This window comes from Siniperca chuatsi, linkage group LG8, assembly GCF_020085105.1.
Source record: "Siniperca chuatsi isolate FFG_IHB_CAS linkage group LG8, ASM2008510v1, whole genome shotgun sequence".
Lineage (NCBI taxonomy): Eukaryota > Metazoa > Chordata > Actinopteri > Centrarchiformes > Sinipercidae > Siniperca > Siniperca chuatsi.
The window spans coordinates 22920936-22935370 of record NC_058049.1 but is presented as its reverse complement, the minus strand read 5'-3'; the positions used below and the strand labels follow the sequence as shown (position 1 = coordinate 22935370).

The 14435-nt window shown below is 43.0% G+C and overlaps 1 protein-coding gene across 1 annotated transcript in view; it reads right to left on the bottom strand.

Moving 5' to 3' along the window:
- Positions 1-1100: 1100 nt before the first annotated feature.
- gpc4 (glypican 4) overlaps positions 1101-14435 on the bottom strand; it is a 32152-nt gene continuing 18817 nt past the window's right edge. The window contains exons 2-9 of the mRNA XM_044204272.1: positions 13154-13312; positions 7361-7758; positions 6826-6991; positions 5020-5150; positions 4787-4933; positions 4569-4693; positions 4287-4459; positions 1101-4200 (exon numbers count right to left, since the gene is read on the bottom strand). Of these exons, the coding sequence (XP_044060207.1) occupies positions 3992-4200; positions 4287-4459; positions 4569-4693; positions 4787-4933; positions 5020-5150; positions 6826-6991; positions 7361-7758; positions 13154-13312 (1508 nt within the window). The 3' untranslated portion in view covers positions 1101-3991. The remainder of the gene's footprint in view (positions 4201-4286; positions 4460-4568; positions 4694-4786; positions 4934-5019; positions 5151-6825; positions 6992-7360; positions 7759-13153; positions 13313-14435) is intronic.

Genomic DNA, 14435 nt, shown 5'->3' with positions numbered 1-14435 from the left:
CACACCCTAGAGTACACTTCTATATCACTGCAGCAAAGTGAGAAGTTAAACCACTGGAGGTCAGCAAAGAAGGTTTTTTTTTTTTAGGTTTGAGGGGAAGAGTGTGGTGTAGTAAGTTGTTTGCTGACTACTGAACAGAGGGCTGCAAAAGCCAACCAGAGAGCCCTCAAGTAATTGCAGCTTTCCTAGTGGGACAGCCCTGAGCCCTGGTGGACCTACCAGGAGCGTGTATAAAAGTTTGTGAGTCTGTAAGTGTGGGCATTGGAAGTGTGCCAGCGACACCCCATTAGCCTTGGTCATGTCACCGCATAAGGATGCACTGAACTTAAGTTGGTGAGAGATGTGCTTTGATGTGTTGGCTGAAATACGTCTTCTCACACTGCTCTGTAGAGTTTTAAGGCTCCCCATTTATGACATGTGTGATGTCACCTAGATAATAGCGTGACCGTTTTCTTGTCCTGAATTTGCTGCTTTAAATTTTAATCATACACCATTTGAGGATGACATGTAATTGCCTAATGGGCTTGTCACTGGAATACTATGTGTCACGTTCACCATCTAGAGTAGACAGATGTCTGCTAACATGTGATGTGTCGTTCAAAACTATAGGAAATGCCAGGACAAGTGGGACATACAAGTTTACCTTTAGAAGTAATTATGCTGGTTCCCCGCAAGTTGCTTTATCTTTAAATACTGAAAATGTCCATTGAAACAGGTGACATTAAGGCAGTGCATTTTCTGCCCGTGAGCTGCGTGCGGTCCTTAATTGTAAACGAGAAAGCAGTTTCTTTTGTACCTGGCATATAATTGGCTGACGGTCCATGGCCAAGGCCCTCTGAGTGTTTGACCCTATGTGAAAGGATTCAGATTATGTACAGTAGGAGTAGTTGCAGTCTACTTGGCCGATATTGCAGTTCCAAGTCAGTTAATTACTGTTACAAAGCCAGAGCCTCATAAAACAAATCTTAAAAAATGCCAGTCCTGATACAAAGCTCTGCAAGTACAGTGGACTTTTAAGTGATAAAAATGAAAAAAAGTAGTAGACATAAAGTGAGACCAGTCAATCAAGAGCGCTGATAAAAGGAGACCATTCACAACCATTTAAATATTGGCAGTCTTTATTTCAACAAGACTAAGAAATGTTGTTTAATATACATTTTCTCTTACAATTTAACATCTATCTCATCTTGTTTTTCCATAACATTTAGGAGATACTCTGACAAGTAAAAATCTGGTGTACTGTTACGGCCTCTTTTAGAGACTTCTAAAACGGCTGCTCTTTATTTACAAATTTGATTTTTTTTTTTTCAGTCAGTCACTCAGTCTCTCCTTAGAAAATGAGTCCTTTCTGTTCTTGTGGGCCAAAGGCTGATGGAAGGATTTCAGCACCTGTCCAACTCAACTTTTAATTCACTAGACTGAAGTTGCTCTGTGGATCGAATGAACAAAATCCAGCAGCTGGACCAACTCCTGCCAGCCGTAAAATGTTGCAGCCCTGGCCCGCAAGCACAGACATTTACCATCATCACCCAAAACATTTCCTCGGACTCTCAGAAAGTTGGGTTTCTTCACACTCGACACAACTCTTCCACATGACACGAACACATGCACAAGCCCTTGTTGAAATGTTTGTGGAACACAAAAATCAGGAGAATTGAACCGGTTTCATGCAGAAGTAATGCCAAATCAAGCTGCTGAAGCACAGCTTCATTATTTAAAATTACGGCTTCAGTATTTTATATGGGTTGCTTAGATGTTTCATAAAATCCTTCAAAGTCAGATTCTTAACATTGATGTCCTCGTTGACGGTTCCATGTCTCTTCATTGGGAACGTCACTTTTTTTCAACCTGTAATTTCAAAGCCAAACAAGAGGCAAAAAGGTTGTTTACCATCTGTCTAAACTGCAGCCAACTGTTTCAGTCCTGAAGACAAATGTGAAACATACAAATCCATTTTCAGTTTTTACAAAATGCATATTTAAACCTGCCAAATCTGATCAATTACTTTGAGAAATTCATTATTTTCAACAAGCTTTGCATATCAAAACATTCTGAATACTGTATTTTGGATAATCTGTCAATTCTAAAAGCATGTTTGCAACGACATTAAAATACATGCGTAAGTTACTGTACAAAAGCTACATGAGGCAGCATCATTTTAGAGATGAAATGGCCACTTACAGCAACTTACAGACCCGATCATCAAATTAGAAGATATAGAAAGTCTTATGTTGTGCTTGTCAGCTGGTAACAATATACTCAAACACCCTTCAGGGAAACTGAGCAGATAATAGATACAAATCATCAACATCTACATTCTTTTTTTTTTTAACCTTTAGAAGTAGCTAAAAATGTACCAAGGCTAAAAGAAAAAGATCAGGCACCATACGTTGCATTAATTTTGGTAGCACTTGTGACAATACTTCAACATTCCACCTCAAGTTGACATGATGAGAACGTGAGGATGAGGATAGGTAGATCAAATGGTTCAGGATGAGTCCATTTATACTGACACAGGCCATTTAAGAGGTACAAGTGTGTATTGTGGGACGGGGGATGAGGGCAAAACGAGCACACAAAAACTGTGCACACTTACCAAAAGTGCCCCCAATATCTGTGCACATTGTCCTCTTCCACCACCTAAACCTAGCAGTAAAATCCACTGTAGTACCTAATATATATCTTCATACCAAAAATAGCTAAAAATTACAACACCTCTTCAACATAAAACCCTGTATTAAAATAATCTTTTCTTGATTTCTTTTGATCAAAGCACTGTCTTTTGTTCCTGTTCTCTAGTTTAATGTGAAACACTCTGAACATACATGTTGCCACCTTTTCTTTTCAAACAAAGTAAGACTGTATAAAGTCAGATCCTCTGCGCTGAACTGAGCTTACAGTACCAAAAAAAGGGCATTCAGGACTTGTCAGCTTTGCCTTCTTTAGGGGTAATGCCAGGGGAGTCCTTCCTCTTCCACGCCAGTCACCTTTCACCAGGATGCCAGCCACATCTCAACTCTTATCAGACACTTTCAACTCAACATCACTAGATTGCATTGACAATGAGAGCATGCATGAGGTATGACCTTACTATTGAACTGTTTAAGCTGAGGAAATTAAATTAAAAATGAATGAGGAAATTAAAAGTTAGGTTGTGATAATGCTCATAGCAGACATATACAATATGCATGTTTGGGCTCGCAGATGGCCCCAAAAGCTCCTCTAAAGAATAATTCCATCTCCAGGTCAAACATAAATACCTGTGCTGTATTTTCTCTCACTGCATTTCTGAGAGATGAGCTGTGAAGATTTTTACCGTCACTCCAAAGCAAAGTGAACAAAAGCTCAAACTATTCCTTAGATGAGATCAACTGCTAGCTTCATAATTTCTGACTGGCCGATATATGTAAATGTATAAACGCACAGACACAAACATTCACAGTATGCACATTTGTAATGTGCAAAAATTATTGTTATAAATTGTTAACATTCATAACAACATTACATGATTTGTTGATCTCTGAATAATGGAAAGAACATCCTCAGAAATATGAAGTTATCTCGCACCACAGGCACTCAATGTTTGCTTACTATTTAGTTATCAGATGGCAATCATTGAAGAAGGCACAAAAATGAATTATGAGATTGCCAAAATGAGACAATTACAATGTTTGTAATGCTGCAAGCAGAACCATAGTGTAGCTCCAAAAGAGTCATAAGGAGTAAGGTTTATCTGGGGGAAAAACGGTGGATGTCTTGTAAGAAAATCATATTGCTGTACACTGATGTCCTTAAAAACATACAAACAAATAATTAAAAGTGAAGTTATTGTAATATTAAGAAGAGTTTCCCCCCCCCACCCCCCCTCTCCCACCCCCCAATGGCGGACAGTCCAAGGTCCTGAAGGCAGTCTTTTAAAAGTCTCTCTGACAGTTTCCCCCTTCGCTCCGTCATTCCTGGTCGCTCTCTTCCTCTCCCTGTCCAGCCAGTTTTATCTCAAGTGGGGAGCAAGCAGAGCCAGGGCTAGCCCGCAGAGCGCCAGCGCCATGCTTCCCTGTGAGGCAACCCCAGCTGATGGACTACTGCCCACTTGCTTAACCTGGGGATTCGGTGGAGTGGAGAAGTAGATGTCCCGGTCTGTGTCACAGGATGGAGAGTCGCAACCGCTGCCGCTCTCCTCTCCTCCACTGCCATCCTCATCTGGGAGAAAAGACACAAGGGTCAGGTGTGTGCAACTAGGACATAATGTCATAAAGAAAATCATAAAGAAGGTTAACCATCCTCACCGTTTTCAATAGAGATGTCATTTCCACTGTGCGCAGCTTTGAGCCAGCTCGTCATTTCCTTCAAAACTGCAATCTGACTGCGAATCACAATGTCTGGCTTTGTTATGTCCACATCCACGTCAGGGTTTGACACCTGATTGGCCAGTCCATTGCCAATGACAACTGACTCGTACCTATGTAGAGTGAGAGATTAGTCAAGATGTGGGGTTATCTTAAGATACATTACATACAGTAAAATTTGGATTTTGTATGTGTATGCGTGTGTGTGTGTCTGTATATTACCTGCTTTTCGCTGTTCCATTCCAGCACTCATCCCCAGGTGCAATCCTCTCACCTGCACACACCGTCTCTGGTAATGTGGACCAGAACTTCTTTGCATGTTTCAGCTTCTTCTTCACATCATTAGTCTGCATGAAAACACAGAAAAAACAAGTTAGACACAACTACTTAAAGCAAAGCAACAGTAGTCTGGTTGTGCTTAGGGTTTTCTTAGTCCTTACCAATCGATCTAAACTGGTCCCGGCAGCGGTAGTGGGCCTAGCATCAGGACTGTAAGGGCGGAAGCGGCCGGTAAAGCCTGGGTCTTTGACAGAACGCCTGGAACGGAAGGCCGCGCTTGGTTTAGGCTGCCCACATCCTTGGAAAACCTGTCAGAAATATAAAGTAGAGTTAGTGGAAATGAATATTTTTATTTCTTATCTTTTATTTACAAATACTGTGAATTGATACTGACTTTCTGTGACACTTGCATGCTGTTCTCCTGCATGTTCATGATGGCCTCTGAAATCTTCACGTCAATGGGATCCATGACGGACTCAAAATTAAAGGGACCTTCGAGCCTCTCAGCTAGACTGAGCATGGCATCTGAAAACCAGAACATAAGAACATTTGATAAAGCTTATAGTTAGGGCTGGCTTGGGTGAGTCCTGAACCATCCCTTAGTTATGCTCCTGTAGGCCTGGACTGCCGGGAGACTTCACATGATGCGCCTCTTTCCTCTCTCCTCCTCTCCCTCTCCATCTGTATGCATTTTTATCCCATTACTGCATGTTACTAACTCAACATCTTCTCTCTCCTGTAGTTCTGTGCTTTCTCATTTCTCTCCTCTCTCCTTCTGTCGCTTTCAGCAGGTATTTCTGCCTCCGGAGCTGCAGAGTCTGGATCTGTGGTTGTGGGCCGCCTGCTGCCCCTGTGTTCCTGCTCGACAACTGCTACTACAGCTGTTGTTATTGGCTCTGTTACTGATGCTGACATTATTCTTCCTATAGGTGTCATTTCTATTATTACTAATTTATTAATATTAACACTACAATTAAAAAAATAAATAAAAACATTTCTACATCTTACATAGTCTTTGCATTGTGCCTCCCCCCCTCAAAACCTAACACGGCAACAGTGGATGGCCGCCCACCATTGAGTCTGGTTCTGTCCAAGGTTTCTGCCTGTTAAAAGGAAATTTTTCCTTGCCACTGTCGCCAAATGCTTGCTCATGGTGGGATTTGTTGGGTCTCTGTAATTAATATTATAAAGAGTACGGTCTAGGCCTGCTCTATAGGAAAAGCGCAATGAGATAACTTCTGTTATGAATTGGCACTATATAAATAAAATTGAATTGAAGTGAAGAACTTAAAAATTAAAAACAGCACAAGAAACTGATTCATTGCAAAATAAGGTTTTCTTCAGTCAAGCATGATGTTGCAAAAAGATGCCACAAGGGGGAAGCACATGCCCAAGGGCAGGAGATCATTAACCAGTGAAACTGAGACCTCAGATTATGGCAGAGTAAAGAAAGCTGCTGCACAGCGAAGAGGCAGCAGAAACCAGATGCCTCCACAGACAGTAACAGTGTCAGCAGCCAGGGGATCGACACATGTAATGGTGATATAAAACCAGGAAACATCTTTTGTCACATGAGTCTGTCATGTAGAATAAATATAATACATACAGAGGAGAACAGTGGATATATGCACTGCCCTAAATCTAAATAAACTGATCTGGGTCTGTGTTTACACGGGACCCAGATCACAGGAGCTATGTTCAACCCGTGGGTCACAATATGTACAACCCCTCCCCTCTCTCCCTTTACTTATACAAGATACTAAAGAATGAGGGATGTGTTTGTACATGAGTTGTTTTTTTGTTTTTTTACAATAAACACTGTGTTCCTTTGTTAGACATGTTCTTGCTAAACCGAAGTGCAATAAACCTACTGAATTCACTGGAAAATAATCTCTCATCTAATTACCCCAGTTGCATCGTGCCACCGTATCACACTGGTTTCATGCCCACACGAGTAAAGAAGGGTGCATGTTTAGATAACGCTGGAGTAGATTAGATGAAACTTTAATGATTCTTTGGCAAAATATGAGCACTGCAGTGGCAACTTGTAAAAGAACACAGAAGCAGGGAGTTGTATAAATATACCCTGTTGCCAAATCAAACACTTCAAGCCATCATGGTTACAGCATGGTGCGCTCACGGTCAGGCTAGTTTAATAATGGCTGCAGAAGGTGTCCTTGTTCACATGACGGTTGCTTACCGAGGAAGTTGTTCCATTCTGTGTCCAAGTCGGCCTGGTTGGCCAGACACCCACGCATCACATTCAGACAGTAATTCTGGCAGGGTTTCAGGGCCACTTGGCCCGAGCAGTAGGGACAGTACAACATCTTCATGGCCGCTCGCACACAGCTGGGAGACGCACTGACCTGGAGGAGGCAGGGGGCAGTTAGCAGACTGTTATCATTGCACCACAGCAAAAACACTCATCCAACACCACCATTGACATATACTGTGAAAAAGCATGACCATTAATTTTATAAGTCATGTCCACAAAGAAGTTTAATCTAATCATCACTGAATCGCTCACTACAGTGGAAAAACATGCCATACCATAACAGTCAAAGTGGTTTATGTTATCAGAGACACTGTAATGGAACTGCAGCCAGTTCTTCCAAGAAAGATATGAAGTCAGAGACACAGAAGGGAGGGATGGAAAAACTTTTCAGTGTCTGATAGAGCGACTGCTATAACCTTTTTTAGCAAAGACAAAAGCTTCACAAGCATCTCTCACTTACCGTAGAAACTTTATTGACCACCTCAGGCATTAGTGTCAGGCCACGCACAAAGGTGCGTGCAGCAACAAAGGCCCGTGTCAGTTGGATGCGGAGTTTGCGAGGCACATCGCCGAAGGGCTGCAGCTGATCCGTGTGCTGGCTGACGCACTCCATGTAGGCGTCACTGAATTCGTACTGCACGTTGACCAGCCGGAACATCCTCTCCAGGAGGTCGGCCCAGAAGTCCGACAGCATGGAGTCCAGGTTGACAGCAGCGCTGCCAGACACGTAGTACCGAGTCAGGGCCTCGAAGAAGTTCTTGAACAGTTCTGCGTTCTGCACGTACATCACCCCATATGTTCGCACAAACATGCTGTGCAGCGACACCTCTGCATTTTTCAAAAGCTCACGGAAAAACTCTGTGGAGAAAAGAGGAGGAGGATTAGTGCGATGACTAAATGCTGAGGTTGCCAAAGAACCAGAACAAACAAGCTTACAATGTTAACATTTCATGTCCGTCTACAGGGAGGGATTCATTTTAAAGATGTTACAAAGGAAATTGAATTTGTATGATGGATAACATATTGCTTGGGACATCTACAGAGACTGAGAGCTGATTTTATCAATCTTTAACTCAATAGCTTCTCCTTATGATTTGATTTGTTTGGGAACAGCAAATTCACACTTTGTGGATATCACATTACAAAACATAAGGCAACACACAAGCACAATGTGAGGTTTTCATCAAAAAAACATACAGATTCCAGCATGACCACAGTGTATGTAAATAACTAAAATATTGCTGTTGTCCTTCAAAATGAACATTTCAAAAGTACAATATTACTGCCACAGTACATCTAAAGATCTAGATATGTAGAGCCATCCACCCACACCTTTGCCTCCTGACTCCTGTGCTGCTGCCACCATTTGAAATCGTCAGATTGATAGTTATTCCACTTCACCTGTGCCCATGTCCTGACAATTTGAGTATCTCAACAGAAGCAGCTTAAGCATTAAATCTTGGATGAAAGGCAAAGGAATGCGTTATGGGAAGGGGAACGGTTAGAAAAGAGGAGATGAGAGGAGTGAAGCAGGAGGGGTAAAAGGTGGAGCCGGAGCATCTCTGTCAGGCTGAATGAGCGGCGCACGTCTCTCCACATCAAGCCGCTTCAAACTGACCATCAATGGCATTTTTCTGTTGTCACATTCCATTCGCTTTCCTTTCTCCCAGCTTCTCTTGGACTGTCCTTCAGGAGGCATTTTCAATAGGATTACTGAATAATGCGACCCCCCTCCCCTCCCGTATATGGACCTGTACCCCCCAACCAGCCCTGCATCTCCCTCCCTCTGCTACTTTCACTTCATCAGTTCCTTCAGAGAGCTCTCTTCGCTAGAGACAGGGAACAATGACCTACTTCATCCTAAGGAATGTCCATCACCCCCCTCGCCGCTTTCCCCCACCCCCAATAATCCAGGCCCCCTCTCCCACAGACACCACCTCCTCGACCCCCAACTTTCTTAATCTGAACAAAATGGGAATTCCTCAGAGTCTCTGAAAAATGCTTCACCTTCAGTCTTGCGTGCATGCAAGCATACACTCACCCCCTCTCACTCATCTCTTTTTTTTTTTTTAATCCACTCTCCGTCTCCCCCCTTGCTGCCTTGTGCGCATAGAACTTCTGTCCTGCTGCAGTTTCTCTGGGTGCCCTCTGCTTGGCTTTGAAATGTAAAGTTCCCATGCTCTCACAGAGGGAGTCACTAAACGCTCCCTGCCACCAGTACACACACACACACACACACACACACACACACACACACACACACCCCCGAAGTAGTGCTGTCACTTCCACTTCAGACTGACACACTAAAAAGAAAAAATGAGGTAGGGGAGGGGTGAGGGCGGGTTAAGTTGAGGGCTTTTTTAACTCCAAATCCACACTGTGTCACCAAGGATACCGGAAACACTGCAGCCCCTCCATTTACCTCCCCGCCATCATCCCCCCCAACACACACACAAAGCCAGGGGAGAGGGCACCAAGTTCCACGCTCCATTGACAGAGATTAAAACAAAAGGTCCACCCCCACCCTTGGAATGTCATAGTAGCCACAAGTTTAAAGTCAGTGAAAGGAGACGGAGGAGGTGAAGAGGAGGAGGAAGAGGCATGAAGCAGGAGGACAACCCTAAACTTCTCTATTTCCTTTCTGCAGTTTATTAGAGCGGTAATGCCTACATGCTAAACAGATAAGCCCTGTAATGAGTTTGGACAAACCCACTGGTTAAAAAGAGAGAGGCCTGTGCAGGGTGTGTGAGAGCAGTGGTGGGTGGTGGGAGGGCTCTTTGGCCCAAGCTGAGGGTCTTAAGTATGAGCAGCATTGCACAGGCATCTTGCTTTGTCATTAAAAACAGTTTATGACATGCAGCCGTCTGCCAACAGGCCAAGGAGCTGAGCACTCCCTCAGGATTTTTCCATTAAAAAACGCGCCTGTCGCTCAGCCAATGGTCTGAGGTCTGAGAGAATCTGGGTGAAAGGTTACACGGGACAGAGTGTAAACTGTAGCAAAATGTAAGGAAGAGGACAACTCCTGCCTCTGTGAGTATCTGTCTTTTCCTTCCTCCCTCCCCCTGTCATCATTTCCACATGTTGCAGAGAAGGCCCTAAATTATGAGCGATGATCTTAGGCCCAATCCATCACGGGAACAGAGGAGCTGACCGATCTCCTCCCACTCCTCCCCCCCTACTTCCTCCTCCAAGGAGCTTCCCCCTCTCCCCCGCACCCATGTCCCTATAAACTCTGCTCCTCCCAATCCCAGCCCAGGCAGTAATTGCATCCTATTTGTGCCAATTAGTCCCTGCGCTTCTCCCTTTTCTTATGGGATGGGATTCTATCCCTCCTGCTGTTGGACTTCAGTGCTTCGGATGGATGTCTCTTGTTGTGTGTATGTGTGTGTGTGTGCGATTGGATACAAGGGGCCTTAATCCAAGTGCTTAAATCCTAGACATAAGCTTGCTCTGCTGGACGGGGTCAGTGCAACAGGACAGACAGGCTGAGGCCAGGACAAAAACACAGTGAGGAGACACAGAGAGGGGAGAACTATTTCTGGCCCTGGTCTTAATTGACCATGACTCCTAGCTCCAGGCACATGATGAGAGCCTGCCTAATCACATACACCACTTCCTGAGTTTGTTAGTGTGCGACTGTATGTTGTTGCGTCTGTTTTCATGTACAGTTGCAGCTGTGTTTATGCACATTTGCACCCCACTTCTAGTGAGCAGCTAGCTGACGTCATCATTGTGACTGTCTTCTTTAGTAACAGTAAATACAATGATAAGCACTTCCTGTGCCAGTTTCACAGAGGGGAAGTACCTCCTTCTGGGTGTTTCGATGTGACAACAGGAAATAATAGGACAGTAACCTGAGCCTGTCACCGTATCCAGTGAGAGAGACGGTCTAATGACCCAGGTGGAAGAGAGCACAGCAGGCCTTTGTAAAGAGATCCCACATCTAACAGTTCAGAGACAGCAGCGACTTGCCTACAGTGATGAGGAGGGGGGAAAAAAGGGGAGGAAGGTAAATTAAGCGCAGGGAAGCGTTTCACTGTCAGCTTGAGGGCTGCCCCCTCTTGGTCAAATAGATGACCCTACAGTTGTTCAGGCTTTGTCAATTTTTGTATGACTTTTGCATGATTAGTCTGTTGTAATGGTTGTGTTCTATAAACATTTTAAGTTAGATCTTGAAGATGAAAAACATGTAACAATATTTAAGCAACAGTAGAAATATGACTTCTACTGGGGCCATGTTGTTGCTTGGTGGTGCGATATAAATGGGTACATCAATTAAGTTTGACAGCAGATTTTTTTTATAGTTATGTAAATCATTGAAGGAAATGGCTTTAGTTCTGGTATCAGTTCCTCAGAATCAAAGACTGAGATCTTCTTTTTAGTCTTGTAATTTTTCCCAGATGTGTAACAATGGGACAGGAACACATCTATTATTAAATCTGCAGATGATAAATACTTCACCACCTGTAGCTCCAATAGACCAAATGCAAAGCAGCTACAAAATAACATTCACTTGTGTTTTATTGCATCAAGTATTGCTATGAACAAAAGCATAAAAGCACTACCTAAAGTAGATGTAGAAGGCTGAGTGAGGAAGTGGTTTTGTCAGATTATATGCAAAAGTACAAGAACCATTTCAATAAGAAATATTGCAAACTTTCTTATTTCCATTAAACAGATTGTCTAAAAATCATCATCATAGATTTTGGGATACTATGGTATGCTTTCTGTCTCTAGAGTTGGTCAAAACAAAACATGGAGAAGCAGCGTTTAGTTGTCATGCACCATATATCTGGAACAAACTCCCAGAAAACTGCAGGTCTGCTGCAACTCTCAGTTCTTTTAAATCAAGGCTTTTCTGTTTGCTGCTGCCTTTTATTAAATCAAATAATGATAATTGATTTCTTACTCTCCTGTTTTATCTTGTTTTTATTTTATTTTATTTTTTATTTAACTCTTTTTAAGTGTATTTAAATGTAATTTTATATTGTCCTATGTTGCTTTTATGTTTTATGTAAAGCACTTTGAATTGCTGTTGAAATGTGCTATACAAATAAACTTGCCTTTCCTATGGTATATAGCTAATTTGACATTAATGTACCTGACAATTTTAAACAATGTAGAGCTGCGATGATTATTCAATCCATCCATCGACAGACAACCGGCAAAACATTTCATAATCAAAAAACCAAGCATTTTTAACAATTTGCTGTGATTTTATAGACCAAACGATTAAATGTGAAAAATAGTAGATTACTCGATAATGAGAATAACTGTTTGTTGTAGCCAATAAACAGTGTCACAGATAGCACCAGTTGAATTGCATAAGAAAAAAGCTAAGAGGACAAAACCACACAAAAGACAAGAACATACATTAAAGAAATTTAGAAACAGCGAGACATAGTAGAGGAGAGATGGACAGAGAAAGAAGGGTCTGAGGGGCAAAGAGAGGGTTTTTTGGGAGAGTGAGGCATGAGATGGGGACAAAGGGCAGTAAGAGAGGAGAAAAAGAGGGGCAGGACGGCTCGAGCAGCCACTGCATTCCGACACGTCACATTCCTGTTCACATCTGGCTGCAATACACACGCTCCCCATTACTGACTATCCCTCACTCCCTTTCACAGACACATAAGATCTGAAGGTCTCTGACCCGCCGCATATGCACAGGCACGCATGTGTACACACAAACGCATCAAACCACGCACATAAGCAAAATTCTAATGTTTTAGAAACTTAAAAATCCAACTCTTTCTTTCAAGCTTCTTTCCAGCAGAGCAGCGGTTGCAGCACGGTTGGGTGGCCGAGGGTAGTCAAAGCCGCCCCGCTTCCTCAGTGACTCAGCACTGTTGTATGTTCCCATACGCTCCCAGGGAAACCTGATCCCAATATTTACAGGCATACACACATGTGCTCACACACAGAGGAACAGGAAGTACAGGGAAGACTAAATCTGAAGATGTGTGTGGTCTGTCTGGAAGCGTGCATGTCTCTCTGGAGGGAAGGGAAGCGGGGGACCAAGCTGCAAGGGGGGACGATGAGGCAGGGAGCTGAGACGTTGGGAGACAGGTGGACGGGCCGACGGACACAGACTGACTGTCTCCGCTCTGGGCAGTGCACTGGCAGGTGGGAGCGTCCGTCAAAAAATCATGCAACACAAGTGCTGCTATGGGGACACTAGCCAGCAACACAATGTAAGCCTGAAAAGAGGCTGGTGTGAATGTGTGTGTTTGTTTGCGTAAGTGCGTTTGCTTACTGTCAAAGTGGTCGTGCCTCTGTTTGAAGGTGGATTGTAGGTTGGTGCTAAGCCTGGAGACGGGAGCTTTGATCTCCGTGTGGCTCTGTTGGCTCAGCTTCTCCTCCATCTCCACTGTGCAGCAGGAGAAACCCTGCGGACACACTTTCAAGGGAGCTCCTGGAAGAGACGAGGAGAACATACTGATAAACACCATGTGATACAGTAAACTGTCATTACGACTAACATCAACACAAAATACTTCCAATCAGTTATGTTAGAAAAAAACCCACAACCAGCTCAGAACACAACAGTAGGCCTCTAAAAATGATTACATTTAAATAATATACTTTAAGACCCATTTATAATCTGTACACCTACAGAGTGGCTTTGTTAACGTGTCTGGGGATATTAATTAATTGAGCCAATTGGCCGACTTTAGTGGCTATTTTACTTGTTTGAAAGACACATGTATATTGATCATTAACAATTTCTTGCTTTTGTCTGGGATGAAACCTTTCAAATATTGAGTAACAACTTCACCCCTCACCAAATCAAATGCACCTTGGCTGTGAAAACCCCCTTAACTGCACTTAAGTGGATTAATTGCAAGGCTCAGCTCATAGCAGTCTTTAGCCAGCCACTTTATAGAGCCTTGCTCTTATCCTGGCACTTCCCTGTCCTGATTGATAGTTCAGTACTGTAGCTTTCTCTGAGTGCTGTGTCCTTCTAAAACACAGACTTTTAAGAGGAGAGGATTAGCTCTTCACCCACTTTGTGGGTAAGAAGGCTGACTTCAGCCATGCGCGCATTGATGCAGATTAATCTAAAAAAGGCTTTTTTCCCTCATTTTGGCTTTGCATCCACATAGGGCAGCATTTCGACTAACCGAAAAAAAAAATAATGCAGATGCTCTCTTTTTGAATGCTTTCTCTGTAAACAGACACTTAAACTTCAAACTATAAATGGCAGAAATCCACTTGCTGGAAACAGTGTAATGCTGCTGGCTTAAGTGGCCCTCAAATGCCAAACAAGAGAGATGTGAAGTGTTTTTCTATTTTGGAACTTCAGTGTAGTTGGAGAAATGTACTGAAAATGCTTGTGTAGACAGACAGACTTATAAGTGTTACAATATTTTCATACAGATCTGCATTAGTGTGGAAACGGCCTTGGACCGAGCCAAGAACCTCAACACTAATCAAAACCTAAATACTGTCTTTGATAAACAGCAACTGCCAACTTTGTCAAAAGTGAGCTTAACATCCAATTAAAAAGGGAGGGTCAGGGGAGGACAAATGTAAAG